Raw genomic sequence first — 23312 nt, forward strand, 5'->3', positions numbered from 1 at the left:
AGCTTTCAGTTTTCTCAGGAAATGTTTGATGATAACTAACTTTACAATACTGTCTTCCTATTGTGTGCCTATTTTGGAACATAAATAGCACATTATATTAATTTTATTTTGCATCTTGTAACGTAGGCGTATTACGTTTGTAGTAAACACCTCATCGTCTAAATTTTGAAAATGTATTTGGTAGAACAGTGAGTGTTTTCAATGGAAAACGCCAAAATGGAAACATCTGATAACATTTTCATTTTTGAAACAGTTATTAACACCCATGTTCTGTTTGGCAATGAAATTTTTATTTTTGGGCTGTTTATAGTGATTTCCAACACTGTGTGAGGAACATTAGCAAATTTAGGCATATGGCGGTAATTCCAGTGGTTGTTATATAGTTAGATGTCTGAATATTTTTCACGTCAATATCTAAGTTGTCATTAATCCTGCGTTCCATTCAGCTACGAGACGGCTTGAAATTTCAGTATGACAGCATGCACTTAATAGTGATTTGCGGCCTGTGGGAGTAACATCATCAAATCGATGCAGGTCTCGATAGTTTCCATGTGTGTGTTTAACACAGCCCAGGAAAAATGTAAATAACGTAAATTTCAATCATCGAAGGCTTTGTTTCCGCTTCGCATTGTTGTCCTAGAAATTTAACAGTCTGTCAACAAAATTACCTGCTACACATTCATTTAGACACAATTGGCTCAGAGATACTATTTTTCAGATGTGATGTCTACAGATGTTAAATGGTAAATCATTTCTGCTATTGTGGAAATGTTCTTCACAAATTGCGAGTGTTGGGAGTCTACCTTGGTGCAAATAAGTGACGTGCATGTGCTCGTTCGGCTGTGCGATGACTCTGGGTGTTTCGTGACATTTAATTGAAGGAGACTACAATTAAATTTAATACGAAGTACTACTATGTAGAAAACATAAATCTTGTTGTTCGGTGACAGTTACTCGTTTTCCACGCCTTTCCACGAAGAAAGTGTCCACTGCCGACAGTATTAATGGAAATGAACATTTTGGAAAATGTCAAAAGGAAAACTACGAACTATCACCGACGTCTGTGCAGACTGCGGTTCACAAGGTAGTGCTGTTAAAAAACAGTTCATGAAAGCTGTTGTTTGAAAACATAAGCATGATGGCAATTTTTTAAGACATATAAACTATCAGCTGTTGGGTTACGCAATACTGTAGTAATCTGAAATTCAAAGTGTTGGAAATGGTCTATCAAATTCGATCACCTCTTTGTTTATACATTTAATTTAAGTGTTGATTTTAAACTTCTTGGTGTTTTTCATTGCCAATTGAAATTTATTGAAAAAGTTGTTTATGCCAAACACGATGTAAACGAGCATTATATCTTATAGGGCCTTGTTTATATAAGAGAATAATTTGGGCGTTTAATCGCTAGATCATCTACACACGCAATATAAAATAATATGTAGCTCATACTTAATATTTACCTAGTGTATGTGCAACAGCCATAAACTATTAGGCCTAATGAAGATCATAAAGTACAATTACTTAGAAAAAGATCCCCTTATGACGGTGGTGGGATTTCTGAAATCATTGAAAGCTGTCTGGTATAAGAGCAGTGGGGCGGGTGAAAGTGGTAAACAATCTACATGAGTGAAAGTTATAGGAGTTAATCATTCACATCTCTGGCCCAATTCCTATAATGAAATCCCCAATTAACTTCATTTTGTGGAAGAATATGTGAAATTCAGCAGTGATTTGTGTGGCAGTCAATAATACATGAAGATTATTATTTATCACGCAGAAATTTATCCAGTATTCTTTGTTTTACTGCAAACTGGAGAGCAGTTTTGGTACTTACAGACATGTGAAAGAATTTGGCTACAGTGAAGATTGAAAAGTGTTTCATAGGTTGGTCTTTGTTGCAGTCACAATTTTGTCTACTTTATTCATCACCTGTTACTTCTGAGTTCCCATTATCAAACAGTTCCGGTAATTGGTATCATTTGGTAACCTTCATCTGACCATTGATGTTGGTAATTTTTCTCCCTGCAGCAGTAATATTGACTTTCAAAACAATCCACTTAGTTTTTGAGTTAGTGATGACAACTGAATGAATAAACAAATATAGTCTGCCTGTTATTAATGTGTAGGTGCTCATATATTTGTCCCTCTGTTTAACCATACAGTGGATTTTTCTGTATGTATGTTGCTCTTATTATTGGTGTTGCATTTGGGATGACACTATTCATGTGAGCTGTGTGTCTGCTAATGAGATTGTTTCCAAGTAACTAGTAAACAAACAGGCATTGTTGGGAGCCCCAGTTACCTTTCCTTATTTTTTTTTTTATTTTCGTTCTTTGAATTAGGTATGCGTCTCAGCCAAGGATAAATTCTCTGTCCCAAAAACTTTTTAAAAGTCACAAAACGTCCTGCTATTGTCAGTTCACGATGAGCTTTGGTTTCCAACTGATAGACACCTTGCAGAAGTCGGTCAACTCTGGTTCATAGAAAATATGTCAAGTCTTTGCATTGCAAGTGTACGTGGTTTGTGACATATCACTTGCACAGACCTGTGTATTGCAGGCATACCAGGTGTGTCTTGGTGCTGCATTGCTACTAAGAGACCTGTTGGGTGAACACTGTCTGATGCTCTTCAGAATGTTCAAAATTGATACCTTTCTGTTATAACTGTGTAAACATCTGTGCTGTATCTGCAGATCCTCTTGTGAGCTTTATAACAATATGAAAGACCCAGAAAGTATTGTAACTCGTTCCTGGTACTGGAAGATATCATTCTGCCTTTATCAATGTCGGATCAGTTCTCAATGCCATCCTTACTAATTATGTGACCCAAATATTTTACTTCTTACAATGCAAAGTGTCTTTTTTGCTCTTTGTTAGATGTCCAGCTCTTAATGCTTTGAACACCTCCCTGATTATTTGACTGTGTTGCTGCATATCCATTGAAAAAATAGTTATGTCATCTAGATGCACTGGACATTTACAAGGCTTCCATCCTTTCAACAAATGCTGTAATGTTGTTGGTGTGTTCTTCAAACCAAATGGCATTCTTCTATGCTGATAATGTCCCAAGGCTGCTGAAAACATAGTTTTCTGCCTCTGTGCATTCAGTAATTATTCTAATTTTATCCTCAGTAGGGGATTGTAGCATATTTCTTGAGTCATCATTTAAAGCTTGGTCTTCAAACTTTCTTATTGGACTTTCTCGGGATAGTTGACATGTATCTTCAGGAGTCTTCCAATTGGTTTCCTCTAGTAGCTCGGTGACACTCTCCCATGTATCAAACAAACTTGTAACTATTTGTGCTACCCTGCTCTGTATACATTCAATATCCTCTGTTAGTCCTATATGGTACGGGTCACACACACTGGGGCCATCTTCTAGAACAGGTCGCTTGAGTGATTTATAAGCAATCTTCTTTGTAGACTGATTGCACTTCCCCAGTATTCTACAGATAAACCAAAGTCTACCATCTGCTTTACCCAAGATGGACCCTGTGTGACCATTTCCTTTCATATCCCCACAAAGTGTTACACCCAGGTATTTGTAAGAGTTGCTGATTCCAACACTGAGTCATTGATATTATAGTCATAAGATGCTATGGTTTTTTGTTTAGTGAAGTGCACAATTTTACATTTCTGAACATTTAAAGCTATCATATCCGTGATGTTTGGAATTGGGTAGGCATCTGTCGTAGTCTTACTCTTCAAATAACAGTAATCGCAACGGAATAGATATAACCTCAGATCTTCTGCAGACTTCTTCGATACAATTACAGTTCCCGCCCCACAGCAGCTATTACTCCTCTGTTGTGCTGTTGGCCAACTGTTGATTAGTAAACTATTCTAAAATCGACTGCAGAGACCATGGTATTCTATACTGCCTCTGGCTGTGCTTCATCACGGGTGTTGCAGACAATGGCCCTCTTGGAAAGAACAAGTCCTGAAATTCTAACAATAGCTCTTCCATCTTTGCACTCACTGTTCCTTCCAAATGCTTCACCCTTCTACAAAATGCGGTGTTAGTAGCATCCTATGCTCTTATAGCCTACACCTTCTGTGGAGCAATCCTCCTCCTCGTCCAGAGTTTTAGATGTCACCACCAGTGTTTCCTTTAACACTTCAATCACCTTGACATGAAAATTATTGACAGTGATGGGTACAACCATACCTCTGCCCCTCTCCCATCTGTGTACAATATTTTGCTTCACTAAACAAGAAGCTGCATGTAATACCTTACTATCTCCCAGTGGATACACACAACATACTTACTGGTAAGTCTGGCTCCACATTTACCCATAGTGGCTTCCCGGTGCCACTTGGCACACAGCCATGAGAATTAAGTCTTAATGTCATTGTTCATAAGGTTACTCGGATTGCGTTGTACAACAGATGCTCCACACAACAAATCGATCTTGACGACAGCTCCTCCTAGCCAGAATATTTTCCCACTAATCTCCATTACACGTCCTCGGAGGTCAATTATAGTGTGATGCTGATACAGTAAGTCTAGTCCTAGTATCATGTTATAGGGCTCACTTGCAGGAGACACCACGTCCACACATTGCCTAAACTTGGTTGTCAAAACATGTTTCCTCATATTCCAGCATCAACCTCACTATTGCATGGAGATCCTTAGGCACATGACTGCACGCCTTCCTCGCCATCTCTGGTGTCTAATCCCTCAGCAAAGCATCGAGTGCACTTTGCTTGGTTTCCTGTAGTAATACCTTATTTACCTCCTCACTACATATTCACTAATATGTATGTACACTAAGCTTTTTAGCTCTGTTCACAGTATCCTCCCCAGCTTTGTTAGGCATCTTAGAAATACCAGCCAGTTGGTCACAAAAAACTGTGCACTATTCTGCTTCCTGTATCTCTACCAATACTTGCTTGAGCTGCTCAGTATTTTGATTTGTCTAGTGCCACTGTGAAACGTATGAATGGCTTCGTGTCCTCTGACAGGCACAAACTTGCTACCTGTAACAACCCTGTATCTGACCAAGCCTCTGTCAGCCAGTGACACTTGACCCTCTACAAATGATAACACATGCTCAGACGACCTACTAGAAAAGAGAATAACAAGGTTTGCCACAGCTGGATTCATCCCTAGGCTCTGTGACTTCATCAACCCTAACTCTTCATCCTTCTCCATCAGTATATTACTTATGAACGCCCCCAGAGACTCGACATTTTTTTGCTTGCTATGGGCTTGTCGACCTTGGGATTCGTGAGCTGGGGACTGGTAAATGCTGTCCCCTGTCACTGTAAGCACTGGGCAAAACAGTCTTAAGTTGTGCTACAAACGGAGGAGATGCACTACCAAAAGTGAGCGCGGGAGGATAGCCCTGCGGAGCAGTCTTCCTCTAAAATTCAAGTATTGTATCAACATGTCAAAATGCGTTCCTTATGATAAAGAGAGACGACGATGTGTTGAGAAGGTATTGCCCTTCTATATGTGGAAAGGCCTTCATGGTTTGGCTGGAACCCTAAAATCTGTTAAACAGTTGTGTAAGGCACATTGCTGGTCAAAACAGTGACATCACTGCTAGTTACTAAACGTTTGAAGTCCAAAGTTTTGAGTGACTACCCTATTCCAATTAAACTCCACCATATCTCTAACTACAACCAATCCCTTACAGTTTCGGGGGCTAGAATACACTCAAGAACCTTCCTTGTCTGTCGTAAGAGGTGGCTAATAGGAGTCTTTCTTTTTATTGGGTCAAGTTTTTTTTACCTTGGTCTTGTAACTGTTCTTTGGACAGTTGAAGGTTTCCGCTGTTTTCGCATTTTTAGTAATGCTTTTTCCTGAACCTTTTTAGGTTTTTAAATGCAGGTCTCCTTTTTGGATTTTACTTCAGCTTTCCAAATTTTACTGAAGTGCGAGCCGTTTGGGAGAAGGATGCCCTACTGTGGTACATTCTCTCTCCACTGTGCAGTGTTATCTCCTGCACCTACCAATCAAGTAGATTTACCTCTGCACCTGAAATCCAGTGCGATAGCCAGTCCGTCATGGTGGGGTTATCATGTCCCCTCCAGGGATCACACTGCCAATGCCTGAGCTCTGACCTCCTCCTATCAGCCAAGGAGTCAGTGCCTGTCCACTTCGGTGTACCAGGACTCTGGCCAGCGGCTACTGTGCCAGGTGGCCTTTGCCTTGGTGGGGTGACACTCATGGGTAGAGCCTCCAGTGGGAGAGAGTGGCATCGGGCCGGATGATCCACAGTGAAATGGATCAAACTTACTAGTGGCCATGCTGACACAGCCATCCCATCAATCAGGAATAGTAATTTTAATGCAGATGTTTACAATCCTACGACGTTTCTGTCATTGATGATGCCTCAAGGCAACAGCCAGGTGAGGAGAAATGGAAGTGGAAAGTTTGCCGAGTTCTTGGTTTGTTCCCGCACTGACAGCGGCTCTTTCATTACAACAAAGGCAATGTTGTTTTGTCGAAAATATTGAAGATTGGTTTGAGGATATTGCGAAAGTAGAGAAGATGAGAAATGGATCTTTGCTGAAAAGAACGTTGCTTGCCAGACAACCACGGGCAATTGAGGCCTGTGTCAAGTTAGGAGATATACCAGTCACCATTTCTCCACATAACAAGCTCAATAGAATTCATGGTGTTATCTTCCATTGGGACCTAATACTATAAAATGATGATGAGCTGCATACTATTCTGGCATGACATTGAGTGAGTTTTGTTTGCTGCATCCAAAGTAGACCCAAGGATAATAGAGTGGATGCTGGAGCTTCTGTCCTAGCTTTCGACAGAAACATTTTACCTGAGAAGATTAAGATCATGGTTTATAGGTGTGATGTCAGGCCTTACTTTACTCCTCCAGTTAGATGTTTTGGGTGGCAGAGGTTTGGACACATGTTCTCCTGCTGTTCCAATGAGGCTATCTGTAGGACATGTGGACAGGTGTCCCATTAGGGCAGCCTTGGGACCAACCCTCTCAATGTGACAGTTGTCCAGAACCACACCCTCCTCATTCACTGCAATGCTCAGTGTTCAAGAGGGGAAAAAAAAATTAGAATATAAAATGCCTGACCACCTGTCTTACCAAGATACAAGGAAAAGGTTTGAAAGACTTCATCCGACTAATATGGCCTCCAATTTCGCAACTGTCATATCACAGTCTGCACATCACATGATGACAAGGTCTTGCCGCCCGAAGTGGCCGTGCGGTTCTAGGCGCTGCAGTCTGGAACCACGAGACCGCTATGGTCGCAGGTTCGAATCCTGCCTCGGGCATGGATGTGTGTGATGTCCTTAGGTTAGTTAGGTTTAACTAGTTCTAAGTTCTAGGTGACTAATGACCTCAGAAGTTGAGTCCCATAGTGCTCAGAGCCATTTGAACCATTTTGACAAGGTCTTGCACAACGCCTCCTGGCCCTGATAGTATTCCAGGACCTGTCCTACAGTTGGGGGAGGGAACGTCAGCTTCATCTCCTACGCCTATAGCACTGGTGGTTCACACGCCATCTGTGCGGACAGAGATGATTAGTCGTCCTCTGGAATCAGGGATGAGGACACCTGTCAAGGCACTCCCCTCTCAAGACGAGGACCAGTAGCCACAGGCTGTGGGCTGAAGAAAAGTATGATCCTTTTCTCTCCCAGAAGATAAAATAGAGAAATTGAAGTCTAAGGAGGATAAGCAGAAAGATAAGCTACTTTCTGAGGCTTCAGATGTTCCGTTCCCCAGCCCTGCAGTGGTCGAGCCTGTGCACACGGACGACGGGTCAAGCAATCAGGTGGATCATGACCTGATAGCGAAGTAATCACACCTATCTTTTCCATTCACTGCTTTCTCAGACGTGACTTCAACACTCCTTCAGTGGAACTGTAACGGCTATTATTTCCATTTGTCTGAGCTCCATCGTTTAATGGCTGCTTACTCCGTAATTGGCATAGCTCTTCAGGAAACACGGTCTACAACAACACAATTCCATGCTCTGAAAAACTACAAAGTGTACTGTACCAAGTGTGTTATTAGTGAGAGGGTGTCCAGTGGGGTCTATACCCTCATACGCTCTGATATTTTCAGTGAGCAGGTGCTCCTTATCACTGTACTCGAAGCCATGGCAAAGGGCGTCTACCTGTCAGTTCGGATGACTATGTAATGTTTATCAATCTCCAGACAGACCTTTCCATTATCACAAGCTGTTAGAGTTAATGGTACAGCTCCCAGCGCTCTTCCTCTTATTGGGGGACTGCAACACTGTCTCACAGAGGCCGAGTGCTAGAACGCGTCCTTTCAGAATTGGACGTCTGCCTAGTTAACACTGGAGTTGCAACCCATTTCAGTGTGGCCCACAGAACATTTTCAGCTATTGATCTAACAGTTTGCAGCCTGAGTATCTCACCCATGATTCAGTGGCGCGTCCATGGGGACCTTTGTGACAGAGACCGTTTTTCTATTGCTCTCTCTCTCTCTCTCTCTCTCTCTCTCTCTCTCTCTCTCTCTCTCTCTCTCTCTTCCCCCCCCCCCCACCCCCCCCCCCACTCGTAGAACATGCTCTGTGTCAGCTGCTTCGAAAAGTGGATTGGCAGGCTTTCACATCTACAGCTACTTTTGCAGCCAGTTGTGTGATGGATATCGACAACTTGGTACAGGATACTATTGATACTATTACTCCTGCTGCTGACGGTTGTCTGTGCTATGGTAGTCTGAAGATATAGCCACAGCTATCAGGGAACGCTGCAGGGCGCTTTAACAACTCAAGCACCGTCTGTCTATAGATAATTTAATAGAATTCAAGAGATTCTGGTCTAAAGTTCTGTGTTTAATAAAGGAAAGGAAGCTGGAGCGTGAGGAGCAGTGTGTCTTAACTGTGCGATCCCACACCCCATTGTCACAAGTATGTACTAAACTCCACCACATTTCTGACCATCCACCATCCACAGCAGCTCCTCCATCCATATCAGTGGTAACATCTGCACTTACCCTGTGGTACTTGTCAAGCTTTTTGCGGCACACTTTGCTGAAGTGTCCTACATACAGTAATTACTGTCCTCATTCCCTGGCCTGGGAACACAGTGGGTACCTGTCTTTCCATACACATGGCTCTCTATTATATAATGTCCCTTTTAGTGAATAGGAGCTTCACAGCACTTTGGCAGAGCGTCTAGATACCGCCCCTGGATCTGACAAAATCCACAACCAAATGCTCAAACATCTTTGTGCTGACAGCATGAAACGTATCCTCGTGCTTTTTAATTGCATTTGGCGGGAGGGAGTATTTCCCTGTCAGTGGCTGGAGGGTATTGTTATTCACGCTCTGAAACCGGGAAAGGACCTACACATTTTAACTGACTACTGGCAATCTCTGTGACGAATGGGCTGTGTAAGCTATTTGAATGAATGGTCATATGCTCTCTTTGTTGGTGTCTTGAAGCTGGAGGGTATATGTCATGATGCCAAAGTGGTTTTTGGGCTTTCTGGTCCACCACATATCATGTGAAGCATTTGGAATCTGCAGTGCTCATTGCTTCTGCACATTGCCACTATTTGATTGTTGTATTCTTTGACCTACAGAAGGCGTACAACACCACCGGCGACATCACATCCTATCTACACTGCATGAGTGGGGTTTCCGGGGCAGTTTAAGCATTTTTATACAGAATTTCCTATCTTGTCTGATTTTTGTCCAGAACTCTCAACAACCAATATGTACAGGAAACTGGAGTCATCGGGGATCAGTTGTGAGTGTAACGCTCTTCACTGTGGTCATCACTAATATCATAAATGCAGTGGGCTCCATAATTTCTCCGTCACTCTACGTGGATGATGTTTTCTTGTACTATGCCTCTGCATCAGTGTGCCCTGCTGAGCGCCAACTTCAGAAGGCTGTCTGGAGCCCATGACTGGGCCCTGAATCACGGCTACCAGTTTTCTCCTGCAAAATCATGAGTTATACATTTTTGTTGATTCCGGACTGTGCGCCTACACCCAGAAATTTATCTTGGTGACCAGTTACTTGAAGTGGTTAAAACTGTCCAATTCTTAGGTATTTTGACAACGAGCTAACTTAGCTGCGGCATACCTGCCGGCTCAAGGCAACTTGCATTAAGAAGCTGAATGCTCTCCATTTTCTTAATCACTCCTCACAGGTTACAGACCACGCAGTTCTTCTGAGATTTTACAAAGTTCTGATTGTATCCCACTTTGACTATGGATGTGTTGTCTATTGGTCAGCAGCACCACCTGTACTGAGCTTGCGGGACCCTGTTCACCAAACTGGTGTGCAGTTGGCAACGGGGGCCTTTTGTACGAGCCCTGTTGACAGCCTCTTGTGAAAGCTGATTTCCCACCATTGTGGATTAGACGACGGAAGCTTCTGGCAAGTTATGCAGTCACAACCTGTCAGATGCGTACCCTCCCATGTTGCTCAACTCTGTTCCACAACCAACAGTTCAGGCTGTTTACACATCACCCAAAACGGGGAAGATCAACTGGGATCTGACTGGATATTCTACTGAGGGACCTCCAACAGCCTCTGTTAGTCTGTGTTCCTAGAGCTCCATCTCAACGGCTGCCGTGGACTGTGTACGGGCTATGTGTGGATGAACCTTTTTTGTGGCTCCAAGAAGGATGCTGATCCTACTCTTCTCGGATGCTTGTTTCTTTCAATCTTCCATGATTATTCTAATTTGTTATGCATGTACACAGACGGAACAGTAGTCAACGAAAGGGTCGGTTACACCTTTGCTCATGCAAAGAAAAATGGGAAGCGCTCTCTGCTGAGTGCCTGCAGTTATACACTGCAGAGTTGGTTGTCATTTCTCAGGCTCTGCAGTATGTCAAATCCCAGGCCACTAAGAACTTTGACATCTGGTGATTCCGTGAGTTGCTTAAAAGGCCTAACCCTGTGCTATCTTGAAAATCTTTTGGTCGCCAACATCCAAAATCTACTGGCTGACCTCTACAGCCCTGGAAAGACAATGACCTTAATTTACGATTACAACTTTGGCACAATATTTTGAGGCTTGGGAATTGGAATGGTAGGCTACTACAACTTCAAACAAGTTGAGACCAATTTAAGGGTCAGATAAGATGTGGCATACATCTTTCCAGGCCTATGGGAAAGAGTCCATTGTCTTGTGCTGACAATGCATTGGCCACTTGAGACTCACCCTTGAATTCCTTCTGCTTCAGGAGGATCCTCCTCACCACAGCTGCGGTAGTCTATTGATGATAGCACATGTTATTGTTGAGTGCGCCCTCCTGGCTGTTCTGTGGCATGCTCTCAGGTTGTCTACCTCACTATCTCAGATGCTTGCAGATGATAAGACAGCCACTACCAAAGTGTTGCATTTCCTGAGGGAGAGTGGATTTTACACTAACCTATGATACTTCTCCACTTCCAACTTCCAGTGTTAGGGGTGGTCGGGAGGTGGGAGAACCGCCTCCTGTGGCTAGCTACCACAAGGGACCGCAGATTACTTTCTTCCACTCTCACCGTTTTCCTTTAGACCCTCTTGAGGAGTGCTCACATGCAGTGACATCATGCATATGGACACTTGCGTGTTGTGGGAGGAATGGGCTGATGAAGGGATCATTGAGGTTAAACAAGTAAGGCATTGTGTGGATGGAAAACTGGAAAAATCAGACTCATTTACATTGACATTCGATTTGCTGGCTTTGCTAGATTATATTAAAGCTGGATTTTTAAGAATGAATGTCATACCGTACTTCCTCAGACCTGTGAGCTGTTTAAAGTACCAGTGTGTACCTCCCCTGATCTTAGTTTCAATTGTTCAGGTCCACATCCAGCTTGGAGCAGAATGTATAAGATGTACGAGGAAGAAAAGAAAATCCAAGATTTAAAGGTGACTAATTGTTTTCCTTATGGTGAAGCAAAGATGATGTACAGATCCCTTCACTTCAGCTGCCAACATTTTCCACTTCATTTGCTGCTATACTCGCGAAGAAACCTGCGACTGTGAGTGTTTCCATCCAAACAGTACCTTGACATCAAGAAATGCTCATGCAAGTGCACCTGTGGTAGTGACAGTTTGACTGGACCTTTTGCTGTCTCCATGCAAACTCCTATGGTGACCACTTTTTCCGCTCCTGCTGTTGCTGTCTCCACACAAACTCCAACGGTGACCTCTGCTTCGGCTCCTCCTGCTGCTGATGCTACCTTGTCAGGACAAATGCTGCACACTGGGTTGGCACAGCCTACCTTGGGCGTCATCGAATCTGAAGGAGAAGGCCAAGGTTAAGCGTACTGTCAAGAAGGCAGGATCGAAGTGGGTGGTTCGTTAGATCCAGGAACACTCAAGAGGGTGACAACTTGGCCATGGAAGTCTGTACCGATGAACCTTGAGTCCACTGAGTTCTTCCCCTTCTGAAATGGTTTCTCCTACACGCAGAGAGGCAAGGGGGAAATGTAAACCTCTCAGATAAATGGCTCCTGTGCTTCAGTGAAACGTGAATGGGTACAGAAAACATGCAGGACCTGAAACTATCAGCATAGGAGAGTCTCCTCTGTCTGTGTCTACAGGAAACACATTTTAAACATAGTGATACACCTGTGATCAGGGGATAGAGCCCCAATGGAACGATGACCACGGTGGAGATGGGGCTAAAGGTGGAGTGACTATCTTTGTGAGTGACATGTACCACTCCACTTCTGTCTCCCTCAGAGCAGCTACTCAGGCAGTTGTTGTCGAGGTGCATATTCCACCTACTGTTACCATCTACAGTGTGTATCTGCTGCCCAATGAAAAATTTGGATAGGGAGGGTCTTTCTGACCTGATTTCACAACTCTCTCCACCCTTCCTACTTGTAAGAGATTTCAGTGCATGTAGTGTGCTATGGGATTCTCTATCAACGTGCCCCAGGGGCCGAGGTGTCAAAAGACTTATTGTGTCAGAAGTTATGCCTTATTAATGGTGGTGGCAGTACACACTTTAGCACTGCCATGGGGTCATTCTCGGCAGTAGACCTTGCTTTCTGTTCTCCTGCCCTTGTTGATGCTGCCCACTGGGAAGTGGTTGATGACTTGTGTTCCGGTGACCACTTCAGCAGAGCGAACTGGACACTGTAATTTTAGTTAGCTTTTTTTAAATATTGAGATATAGGACTGGGTGGATAACATTACTAATGTAATCCACCATGCCGCTGATGCATGTATCCCCAAATCTTCAGACCAACTTCAGCGGCAACATGCCCCATGGTGGAATGTGAGGGAGAGATGCATAGCCATGCGTCAGTTTAAATGTCAGCTTTCTACTACGAACCTCACAGACTTCCAAATTATGAGGGCAGAGGTACAACAGACAATCAGGGAGAACAAGAAGAGGTCTTGGCAAGTGTTTCTGTACTCGATAAATTGTTCCATTAGCTCTACAAAGATATGGGAAGCCTTACGGAGGATATCTGGCATGTGTGCCAGATGACCTGTAACTGCTGTGCTGCGGCAAGGGGTCTACAACCTACACCTGGCGACATAGTGAATGCCATGGTGGATTACAGTGATCACTGTCACTGCAAGTCAAGATCCAGCTTCCTGACTCCATTGTTCATTGGTGGGGAGGGGTGGTTGAAATTTTAATTCTAGCAACACCGAGGAATACCGTTGCTCTTTCTCCATGTGGGAGCTTGAGTGTGCCCTGTCTCAGTTCCAGGGAACTGCCCTGGGTAAGGATCGAATCCTGTATAGTGTGGTACAGTACTTTCACCAGAATGCAAAGGAAATACTCTTGTTCCTTTTCAATACGGTTTGGTTGACTGAGAGCTTTCCCAACTCATGGAGAGACACAATTTTAGTGCCTGGGGATGCAGTGGGGAAGCCAGTGGGCATTTTAGCGAGGTCCTCTCCTGGGAATGCAGAATCTGTAGTAGAAATAGGTTGATAGAGGAGCAGGAGCGTAAGATCTGTACCCTTCAGGTGCAGTTACAAGATGCAAAGGAGGAACTATATACATTGAGGAGGGTGAAGGGTGGTGGGGAATGGGAACTGACAGTTGGCAAGAGGGCAGATAGGAAGAAGAGGTATTCAGACAGTTCTGCTTTGCATATGTGCAATAGATTTGACCAACTGTCAGAGTTGAGTGGAGAGGAGCCTCGTGTAGCTGTAGGGAACATGTAGCAGTCCTCAGCAGTTAGGAGACCTAGATCAGTTGCAAAGTCTTAACAGAAAGAAGAAGGTTCTGCTGCTAGGTAGTTTGCATGGTAGAGGTGTGAACCAGCAGTTGCAGGTAGTGTTGGGAGTGAGTACCAGGTCACCAGCATTTGAAGCCTAGTGCAGGGTTGGCTCAGGTGACTGACAGCACAGGGGAGTTACGGAGTAATTTTACAAAAGAGCATCAAGTAGTGATAGTGTGTGGAGCAGGGAACAGTCTTGATAGGGATGGGGAATAGGATGTATGTGGTGATCTGGTAAAGATAGCTACTCAAACTGGTAGCACTAATGCGCATTTTTTGCAACTGTTTCAGCATCATGATCGGCCTCATCTTAATGCGGCTGTTAGGCGCATTAACATAAGAGGGCGTTGATGGCAGAGGGCGTGGATCACATTTCAGTGGTGCTAGTTGGGTCTATCAGTAGATTGGGTTTCACTAGGCGTGGCCTGCACCTCAATAGGTATGGGAAGGGGAGGCTGGCAAAGCTTACAGGTGACAGTGTAGTGGGGAGTGGTGGTGGTGGTGGTGGTGGTGGTGGTGGTGGTGGTGGGAGAATCACTCGTAGAAAAATTCCTGCAGTAGTTTGTGTTAGAGTTACACTTTTTTAGATTTAAGTCAGGTGATAGGTATACCTCCTTAAAGGAATTCCCTCTAAGGGCTCACCTTCAGAGGATGTAGTGCAGAGAAGGAATTAGCATATTTCATCAAAATATAAGAGGTATTAGAGATAATGTGAACTGCTTATAGATGTTGACTCTGAAATTATTGGTATATCAGGGCACCACAATTTGACAATTCAGAGGCTTCCTTTACCAGGATACAGATCGGCTGGCTGTTTTTCAAGGAGTTCCTTGTGGGTTGGGTGAGTGGCTATGTACGTAAAAAACAGTATTCCATTTGAGTCCATAGACGTATCACGTCACTGCACTGAACAGATATTTGAATGTTGTGCAGCAGGGGCAGTTGAAATTTAGTGAAACTAAACTTCTAATTGTTGTTGTTCATAGGTCCCCTAACTCTAACGTCAGAGCATTTCTCCTCAAGCTAGAGAGGGTTCTTGATTTACTTTGTAGGAAGTACCAGAAATTAGTTATATGCGGCGCCTTCAATATAAATTTTGTATATGATGGTGTAAGAAAAAGGATGTTGGTAGATTTCATAAATTCGTTTGATCCGATGCAGACTGTGTTCCCCGCAAAGAGTATGTGGTTTGTAAATAGAATAGCTAATTCACAGGATAAAATTAAAACCATATGGTCAGTAGTGAAGGAAGTGTCTGGTCAGCAGCACAAGGTCGACGAAATAGTCAGCTCGCAATAAAAATATTTCTGTTCCTGATAAATCAGATATATGTGCAGTATTTAACAATCATTTTCTGAGCAGTGCTGGTGAATTAAATAAAAATTTAGTTTCTATAGGGAATCATATAACTCTCTTGGCAAATGCCTTTCCAAGATTGATGTCTGAAATAGTCCTCTGTGATACAGACAAGAAGGAGATTGAGTCAATAATTAAATCACTGAAGACTAAGGACTCTCATGGTTTTTGGAGTGCCTAGCAGAATATTAAAGTACTATGCTGCATATGTTAGCCCTTCATTTAGCCATATTTGTAATTTTTCCTTAAGGAATGGTCAGTTTCCTGAACAATTAAAGTACTCAGTAGTAAAGCCACTTTATAAAAAGGGAGAAAAGGATAATGTAGACAATTTTAGACCTATTTCTATGCCATCAGTGTTTGCTAAAGTTATTGAAAAGGCTGTGTATCTAAGAATAATTGATCATTTTATATCACACAATTTTCTATCAAACATACAGTTTGGCTTCAAAAGTCGTTTAACAACTGAAAATGCTATATTCTCTTTTCTCTGTGAGGTACTGGATGGGTTAAACAAAAGGTTTCAAACGCTAGGCATATTTTTTGATTTAACTGAGGCATTTGATTGTGTTGATCACAAAATATTGCTCCAGAAGTTGGACCATTATGGAATACGGGGAGTAGCTCAGACAGCAAAAGGTCATCATTCAAAATGTTGATAATGGCTGTGAAGTGGGGTCTGAGTAGAGTATGGTCAATTGGTGGGTGCCCCAGGGATTGGTGTGGGGTCACCCCTGTTCCTTATTTATGTAAATGATATGCCCTCTAGTGTTACGGGTAACTCTAAAATATTTCTGTTTGCTGATGTCACTAGCTTGCTAGTGAAGGATGTTGTGTGCAACATTGGTTCGGTTTCAAATAGTGCAGTTCATGACCTAAGTTCATGGCTTGTCGAAAATAAACTAACGCTAAATCCTGGTAAGACTCAGTTTTTACAGTTTCTAATACACATTTCAACAGAACCTGACGTTTTAATTTCACAGAATGGGCATATGATTAATGAAACTGAACAGTTCAAATTTCTAGGTGTTCAGATAGGTAGTAAACTTGTGGAGAGCCCACGTTCAGGATCTTGTTCGAAGACTGAATGCTGCCATTTTTACTATTCGAACGGTATCTGAAGTAAGTGATCATTCGACACGACAATTAGTCTACTTTGCTTATTTTCATCCACTTTTGTCGTATGGTATTCTATGAGGGTTGGAACTTCAATAGTGGCAACTATTTATTTACAGCTCATACAAAATAGATACGTGTTTCAAAGTTTTACTGACCTTCAGAGTAGTCACCAGCATTGTGTATAACACGTTGCCAGCGATGTGGAAGTCGTAGGATACCCTTAGCAGTGTCAGTTGTGCTACAGTTTGAGTGGCACGGTCTATTGCCTGACAAATTCGTAGCAGTTCTGAAGCGAATGCCATGAAGTGTTCCCTTCAGTTTAGAAATCTTGTTGAACACACAAGGGCTTAAGTCGGGGGAGTGCAGTAGGTGGTATAGCACTTAGCAGCCCCATCAGTCAAACAAATCAGTAACAGCTTGCATTGTACATGCTGGAGCATTCTCCTGCAAAATCAGGGTCAGGTCGAGCAGAAAGTGTCATCACTTCTGTCTCTAAGTTGGTCGTAGGTCGTAGTTTGTATTCCAAAAATGAACAGCCCTCATGGGACCCCTCCCCCTGGCATCTCTCAAGACTCCTACCACCACTCCCCCCCCCCCCCCCCCCCAACCCCCCCTCCCGACTGGTGCGCTCGCGGGTTAGAATAGGCTTGAGGTATTCCTGCTTGTCATAAGAGTTGACTAAAAGAGGGGTCTCACACCTTTCGACCTTTATGTGATCGTTCCCTGTTTTTCAAAATTTTCCCAAAGAGCAAGCCAGTTGGGGAAGGGCACCTTACATGGTGCATAGAGTCCATCGTGCATTGAGATCTTTAGCTCAGTTTCTCATCATGGCATTGCAGTCCTGCTCATCCTCAATCTCTTGAGTGAGGACACCTTCCTGGGTGCATTTTCCTCCACCCACCATGCAGTGTCATTTTCTGTGTCGACTTGGACCATGGAATTCTTTGCACCTCATATCCATCATGGTAGCCAGTCCATTGTGGTGGGGCCACCATGTACCCTGTTGGTTGTAGCCCACTGACCACACAGGGATCGCTCTGCTGATGCCTGCGTTGATAACTCCCTATGTATGCCAACGAGTAGATGCCCATCATCCTGGGGCATCGGGACTCCCAGCAATGGCCATCCTGCCAGGTGGCCTTTGCAGTGCCTGGTCGGAGTGGGTGGCATAGCGTGCCACGTCATCACTTGCTAGTGATCAAGCACCAGCAGTCTGTAAGTGTTCCATTCTCAGTAAAACACAAGAAACTATGATCCTAAATCATTCCCCTCCCTGGCCACACCATGGGAGGAACGGTAGGCTAAGGAAGGCAGTGAACATTATTTGCCCCAGTACTCGTATGTACAAGAGCCAATGGGCTCTTTTATCTCGATGAAGCCTCAGTTTTTTGTAGATCATTTAGAGGACAAGTTTGGGGAGGTGGCGGGCTTGTCCAAAATGTAGTCAGGGTCAGTCTTGATAAAAATGGCATCCTCTGCCCAGTCACGGGCTTTACTCATTTGTGGCGAGCTGGGGGATGTTTCCGCTACCATCACACCTCGTAAGAGCTTAAATATGGTCCAGGGTATTATATTTCACAGGGACCTTCTTTTGCAGTCTGACGACGAGTTGCACCGCAACTTAGAGGAACGAGGAGTTCATTATGACCGGCACGTCCATCGGGGTCTGAGGGATAAACAGGTTGCCACTGGTGCCTTCATCTTGGCCTTCGAGTGTGACGCATTACCCGAGAAGGTCAAGGTGATGGCTTACTTCTGTGATGTCAAGCCATATATCCCTCCCCCAATATGGTGCTTTAAGTGCTGGAGGTTCGGCCATATGTCTTCCCACTGTACTTCTAGAATCACATGTTGAGATTGTGGACGTCCATCCTATCCCAATACTCCATGTGCCCCACCTCCCATCTGTGGCGCCCCCCCCCCCCCCCCCCCACCCCCGTGGGTCCGGGGGTTAGAATAGGCCCGAGGTATTCCTACCTGTTGTATGAGGCAACTAAAAGGAGTTCCACACGTTTCGGCCTTTATGTGATGGTCCCCTGTAGGGTTTGACCTCCATTCTTCAAAATTTTCCCGAAGAGCAAGTCAGTTGGGGAACGATGCCTTAGAAGGTGCATCGTGTCCTTCATGCATTGAGATCTGCAGTCCACTTTCTTGTCGTCGCATTGCAGTCCTGCCCGTTCTCTGTCTCTTGGGCGAGGCCACCTCCCTGGGTGCGTTTTCCACCATGAACTATGCAGTGTCAATTTCTGCATCGACAATGACCACGGACTTCTTTGCACCTGATATCCAGCACAGTAGCCTGTTGTGGTGGGGCCACCATGTACCCTGTTGGTTGTAGCCCCCTGACCACACAGGGATCGCTCTTCTGATGCCTGCGCTGTTAACTCCCCACGTATTCCAAGGGGTAGATGCCCATCCCCCTGGGGCATCAGGGCTCCCAGCAATGGCCATCCTGCCAGGTGGCCTTTGCAATGGCTGGGTGGCACCCGTGGGGAATGGCCCTGGTCAGAGTGGCTGGTATCAGGGCAGATGACATGCAATGAAGCGTAGTCCATCATCTCTAAGCAATCACAAGCTCAATTCAACGCACAGAAGTATGATTCTAAATCATTCCCCTCCTTGGCCGCACCATGGGAGGAACGTCAGGCTAAGGATGGCAACAGATCTTATTCGCCCCTGTACCTTGTATGTTAGAGAGCTGATGGAAATTTTTCATGATGATGAGGCCTCAGTTTTTTGTTGAGCATTTAGAGGACAAGTTTGAGGGGTGGAGGCCTTGTCCAAAATGAGATCTGGATCAGCCGTGATGAAAATAGCATCCTTTGCCCAGTCACGGGAGTCACTCGCTTGTGACAAGCTGGGGGATGTTTCTGTAACCATCACATCCCACAAGAGCTTAAATATGGTCGAGGGTATCGTATTTCACAGAGACCTTCTTTTGCAGTCTGACGATGAGCAGCGTGCCAATTTAGGGCGGCAAGGCATACATTTCGTCTGTCGTGTCCACTGGGGTCCGAAGGATAATCAGGTTGCCACTGGTGCCTTCGTCTTGGCCTTTGAGGGTAATACATTGCCTGAGTAGGTCAATGCGATGGTCTACCGGTGTGATGTAAAGCCCTATATCCATCCCCCGATACAGTGCTTTAAGTGCTGGAAGTTCGGCCATATATCTTCCCGGAATACTTCCAGTGTCACATGCCGAGATTGAGGATGCCCATCACATCCCAATACTCCATGTGCCCTGCCTCCCATCTGTGTCAATTGCGGAGAGCACCATTCGCCTTGCTCGCCTGACTGCAGGATTCTCCAGAAAGAAAGGAAAATCATGGAATACAAGACCCTGGACAGACTGACCTACACTGAGGCTAAGAGAAAATTTGAACGCCTGCATCCTGTGTGTATGACATTGTCTTACCCCGCCACTACAACAGTTCTGGTACCATCAGCTCCACCTACCCAGGTCACCTCTCAGAGCCAGAAGGCTACACCTGCCCATTGATGGTGGGGGGCGTTTCCTTCCCTGTTGCTCCTGCATCACCTACTTCGGGAGCAACACCCCCCAAACCATCGGGGACATCTGTCCCCAATTCTAAGCTGGAGAAGGGTAAGTCTTCTTCGGCTTCTCTCACTGGGAAGGGGTCCCTTGGGTTCCAGGTTTCTTCTAGTGGGAAAGATGACACCTGCCAATGGCTGAAGAGCTCAAAAGCAGCTGGTCATAGGGCTTCATGCTCATCTTCAGTCCTGGAGACTGAGCCAGTGAAGCCCTCCCAGCCAGGAAAACCCAAAGAGCAGCAAGAGAAATCCAAAAAGAAAACCCCTAAGACCAAGGAAATTGTGGTGGCACCCACACCACCGCTACGTACAAGCTCTGCGGCTGAGGATGGGGTGGAGATTTTGGCATCCGCCGAGGACCTAGATCTCGCTAGACCCTCAGACACAATGGATATAGACTGATCAGGCAATAAATCAGTGGCAGCAGGTGACTGAGGCGTAAACTGCCTCATTGAATGTTCCATGCCTTCCAAGTCTCACGATGTCATCCTCCAGTGGAATTGCTGCGGTTTCTTCCACCACCTGGCTGAGCTACAGCAACTGTTACGCTTTACACCTGCTATCTGCATTGCCCTCCAGGAAACCTGGTTCCCAGCAATTCGGACCCCTGCCCTCTGCAGCTATAAAGGATATTACAGGAATCATAGCGACTACAATCGAGTGTCAAGTGGAGTTTGCGTTTATGTCCTAAACGCAATTGCCGAGCTCTTTGCTTGAGTCTCTGCGTCGGAAAATTACCCCTCCCCCCCCCTCCCCTCCCCAGTCTTACGCACACACAAATGGGGGCTGGAAGGGAACGTCCTCTCATTCACTACATGCTGCAGTGACTCTTATAACGCCCCATTTAAAGAGTGGGATCTCCTCAGTGTCCTTGCACATTGTCCCGACACAGCTCCAGGGCCTGATCGTGTCCACAGCCAGATGATTAAACATCTCTCGCCTGACTACAAGCGACATATCCTCGTCATCCTCAACTGGATCTCGTGTGATGGCGTCTTTCCGTCGCAATGGCGGGAGAGCACCGTCATACCAGTGCTCAAACCCGGTAAAAACCCGCTTGATGTGGATAGCTATCGGCCCATCAGACTCGCCAATGATCTTTGTAAGCTGCTTGAACGTATGGCGTGTCGGTGGTTGTGTTGGGTCCTGGAGTCATGTGGCCTACTGACTCCGTGCCAGGGCGGTTTCTACCAGGGTCTCTCTACCACTGATAATCTTGTGTCCCTCGAGTCTGCCATCCGAACAGCCTTTTCCAGATGGCAGCACCTGCTTGCTGTCTTTTTTTGACTTGCATAAAGCATACGGCATGATTTGACGACATCATATCCTTGCCACATTGTATGATTGAGGTCTCCTGGGACCACTCGCAATTTTTATCCAAAACTTCCTGTCGCTCCATCCTTTCCGTGTCAAGGTTGGTGACTCCCATAGTTCCATCCATGACAATGGAGTCCCCTAGGGCTCTGTATTGAGTGTGTGTGTATTTTTAGTGGCCATTAACGGTCTAGCAGCAGCTGTCGGACCCTCCGTCTCACCTTCTCTGTATGCAGACGACTGCTACATTTCGTACTGCTCCAATACTGTTGTTGCTGAGTGGCGCCTCCAGGGAGCCATCCACAAGGTGCAGTTATGGGTTCTAGCCCAAGGCTTCCAGTTTTCAGCTGCAAAGTCGTGTGTCATGCACTTCTGTCGGCATCGTACTGTTCATCCTGAACCTGCACTTTACCTTAATAACGATCCACTCACCGTAGTGGAGACATATCAGTTCCTAGGACTAGTTTACGATGCTTGACTGACTAGGCTCCCTCATCTTCGTCAGCTCGAGCAGAAGTGCTGGCAGCACCTCAATGCCCTCCGTTGCCTAAGCAACACCAATTGCGGTGCAGATCGCTGTACGCTGCTGCAGCTCTACAGAGCCCTTGTCCAATCCCAAATTGACTATGGGAGTGTGGTTTATGGTTTGGCAGCACCTTCAGCATTGCATTTACTTGACCCTGTGTTCCACTGTGGGGTTTGATCAGCGACAGGAGCTTTCAGGACAAGTCCAGTGACCAGTGTACTGGTGGATGTTGGTGTCCCTCCACTGCAGATCAGACATGCACAACTGCTCGCCAGTTACGCAGCACACATTCATTATTCCCGTGAGCATCTGAATTACCATCTCCTTTTCCTGCCAGCTAGATCGGGGCTAAAGATTGCGGTTCGTGTGCGGTTCCTTCTCTCCGAACTAGAGTCCTTCTCTTTACCACCTCTACTTGCAGTCTGTTTACGTATGCCTCCATGGTGTACACCTCGGCTGCAGCTTCGTCTGGACCTTTTGCATGGCCCTAAGGACTCCGTTAACCCCGCTGCTTTCCGCTGTCAGTCCTCTCGATTCTTGACGTATTCCGGGGCTCTGAAGTGGTTTACACCGATGGCTCAATGGCTGATGTTCACTTAGGCTTTGCATATTTTCATGGAGGAGATATTGAGCAGCACTTCTTGCCAGTTAGCTGCAGTGTTTTCATGGCAGAGCTGGCTGCCATATCTCGTGCTCTTGAATATATCTGCTCATGCCCTGGCGAATCATTTCTTCTGTGTACTGACTCATTGAGCAGCCTACAAGCTATCGACCAGTGCTATCCTCTGGTAGTGTCCGTTCAGGAGTCCATCTATGCCCTGGAACAGTCCCGCTGCTCTGTGTTGTTTGTGTGGACCCCAGGACACGTCGGAATCCCCAGCAACAAACTTGCCGAAAGGCTGGCCAAACAGGCTACGCAGAAACAGCTGCTGCAGATAGGCATCTCCAAAACTGACCTGCGTTCTGTCTTACACCGCAGGGTTTTCTGGCTTTGGGAGACAGAATGGCATAACAGCACGCACAACAAACTGAATGTGAAAATAGGAGACTATGATTGTGTGGAAGTCTTCCATGCAGGCCTCTCGCAGGGAATCGGTTGTCCTCTGCTGCCTCCACATCGGCCATATGTGGCTAAAGGATGGTTACCTACTCCGTCGCGAGGCCCCCCTGCGGGTCCGGGGTAAGAATAGGCCCGAGGTATTCCTGCCTGTCGTAAGAGGCGACTAAAAGGAGTTTCAACCGTTTCGGCCTTCCATGTGATGGTCCCATTTTTCAAAAT

The 23312-nt window shown here is 45.3% G+C and overlaps 1 protein-coding gene across 2 annotated transcripts in view; it reads left to right on the forward strand.

Moving 5' to 3' along the window:
- The first annotated feature begins 593 nt into the window (after window positions 1-593).
- The window catches only part of LOC124805031 (ARF GTPase-activating protein GIT1), a 226538-nt gene continuing 203819 nt past the window's right edge, over window positions 594-23312 (forward strand). The window contains exon 1 of one of the 2 annotated variants that reach the window (XM_047265460.1): window positions 594-1084. In XM_047265460.1, the coding sequence (XP_047121416.1) occupies window positions 1027-1084 (58 nt within the window). In that variant the 5' untranslated portion in view covers window positions 594-1026. The remainder of the gene's footprint in view (window positions 1085-23312) is intronic. The other variant, XM_047265452.1, reaches the window with a different exon arrangement.

This window comes from Schistocerca piceifrons, chromosome 1 (genome assembly GCF_021461385.2).
Source record: "Schistocerca piceifrons isolate TAMUIC-IGC-003096 chromosome 1, iqSchPice1.1, whole genome shotgun sequence".
NCBI lineage: Eukaryota > Metazoa > Arthropoda > Insecta > Orthoptera > Acrididae > Schistocerca > Schistocerca piceifrons.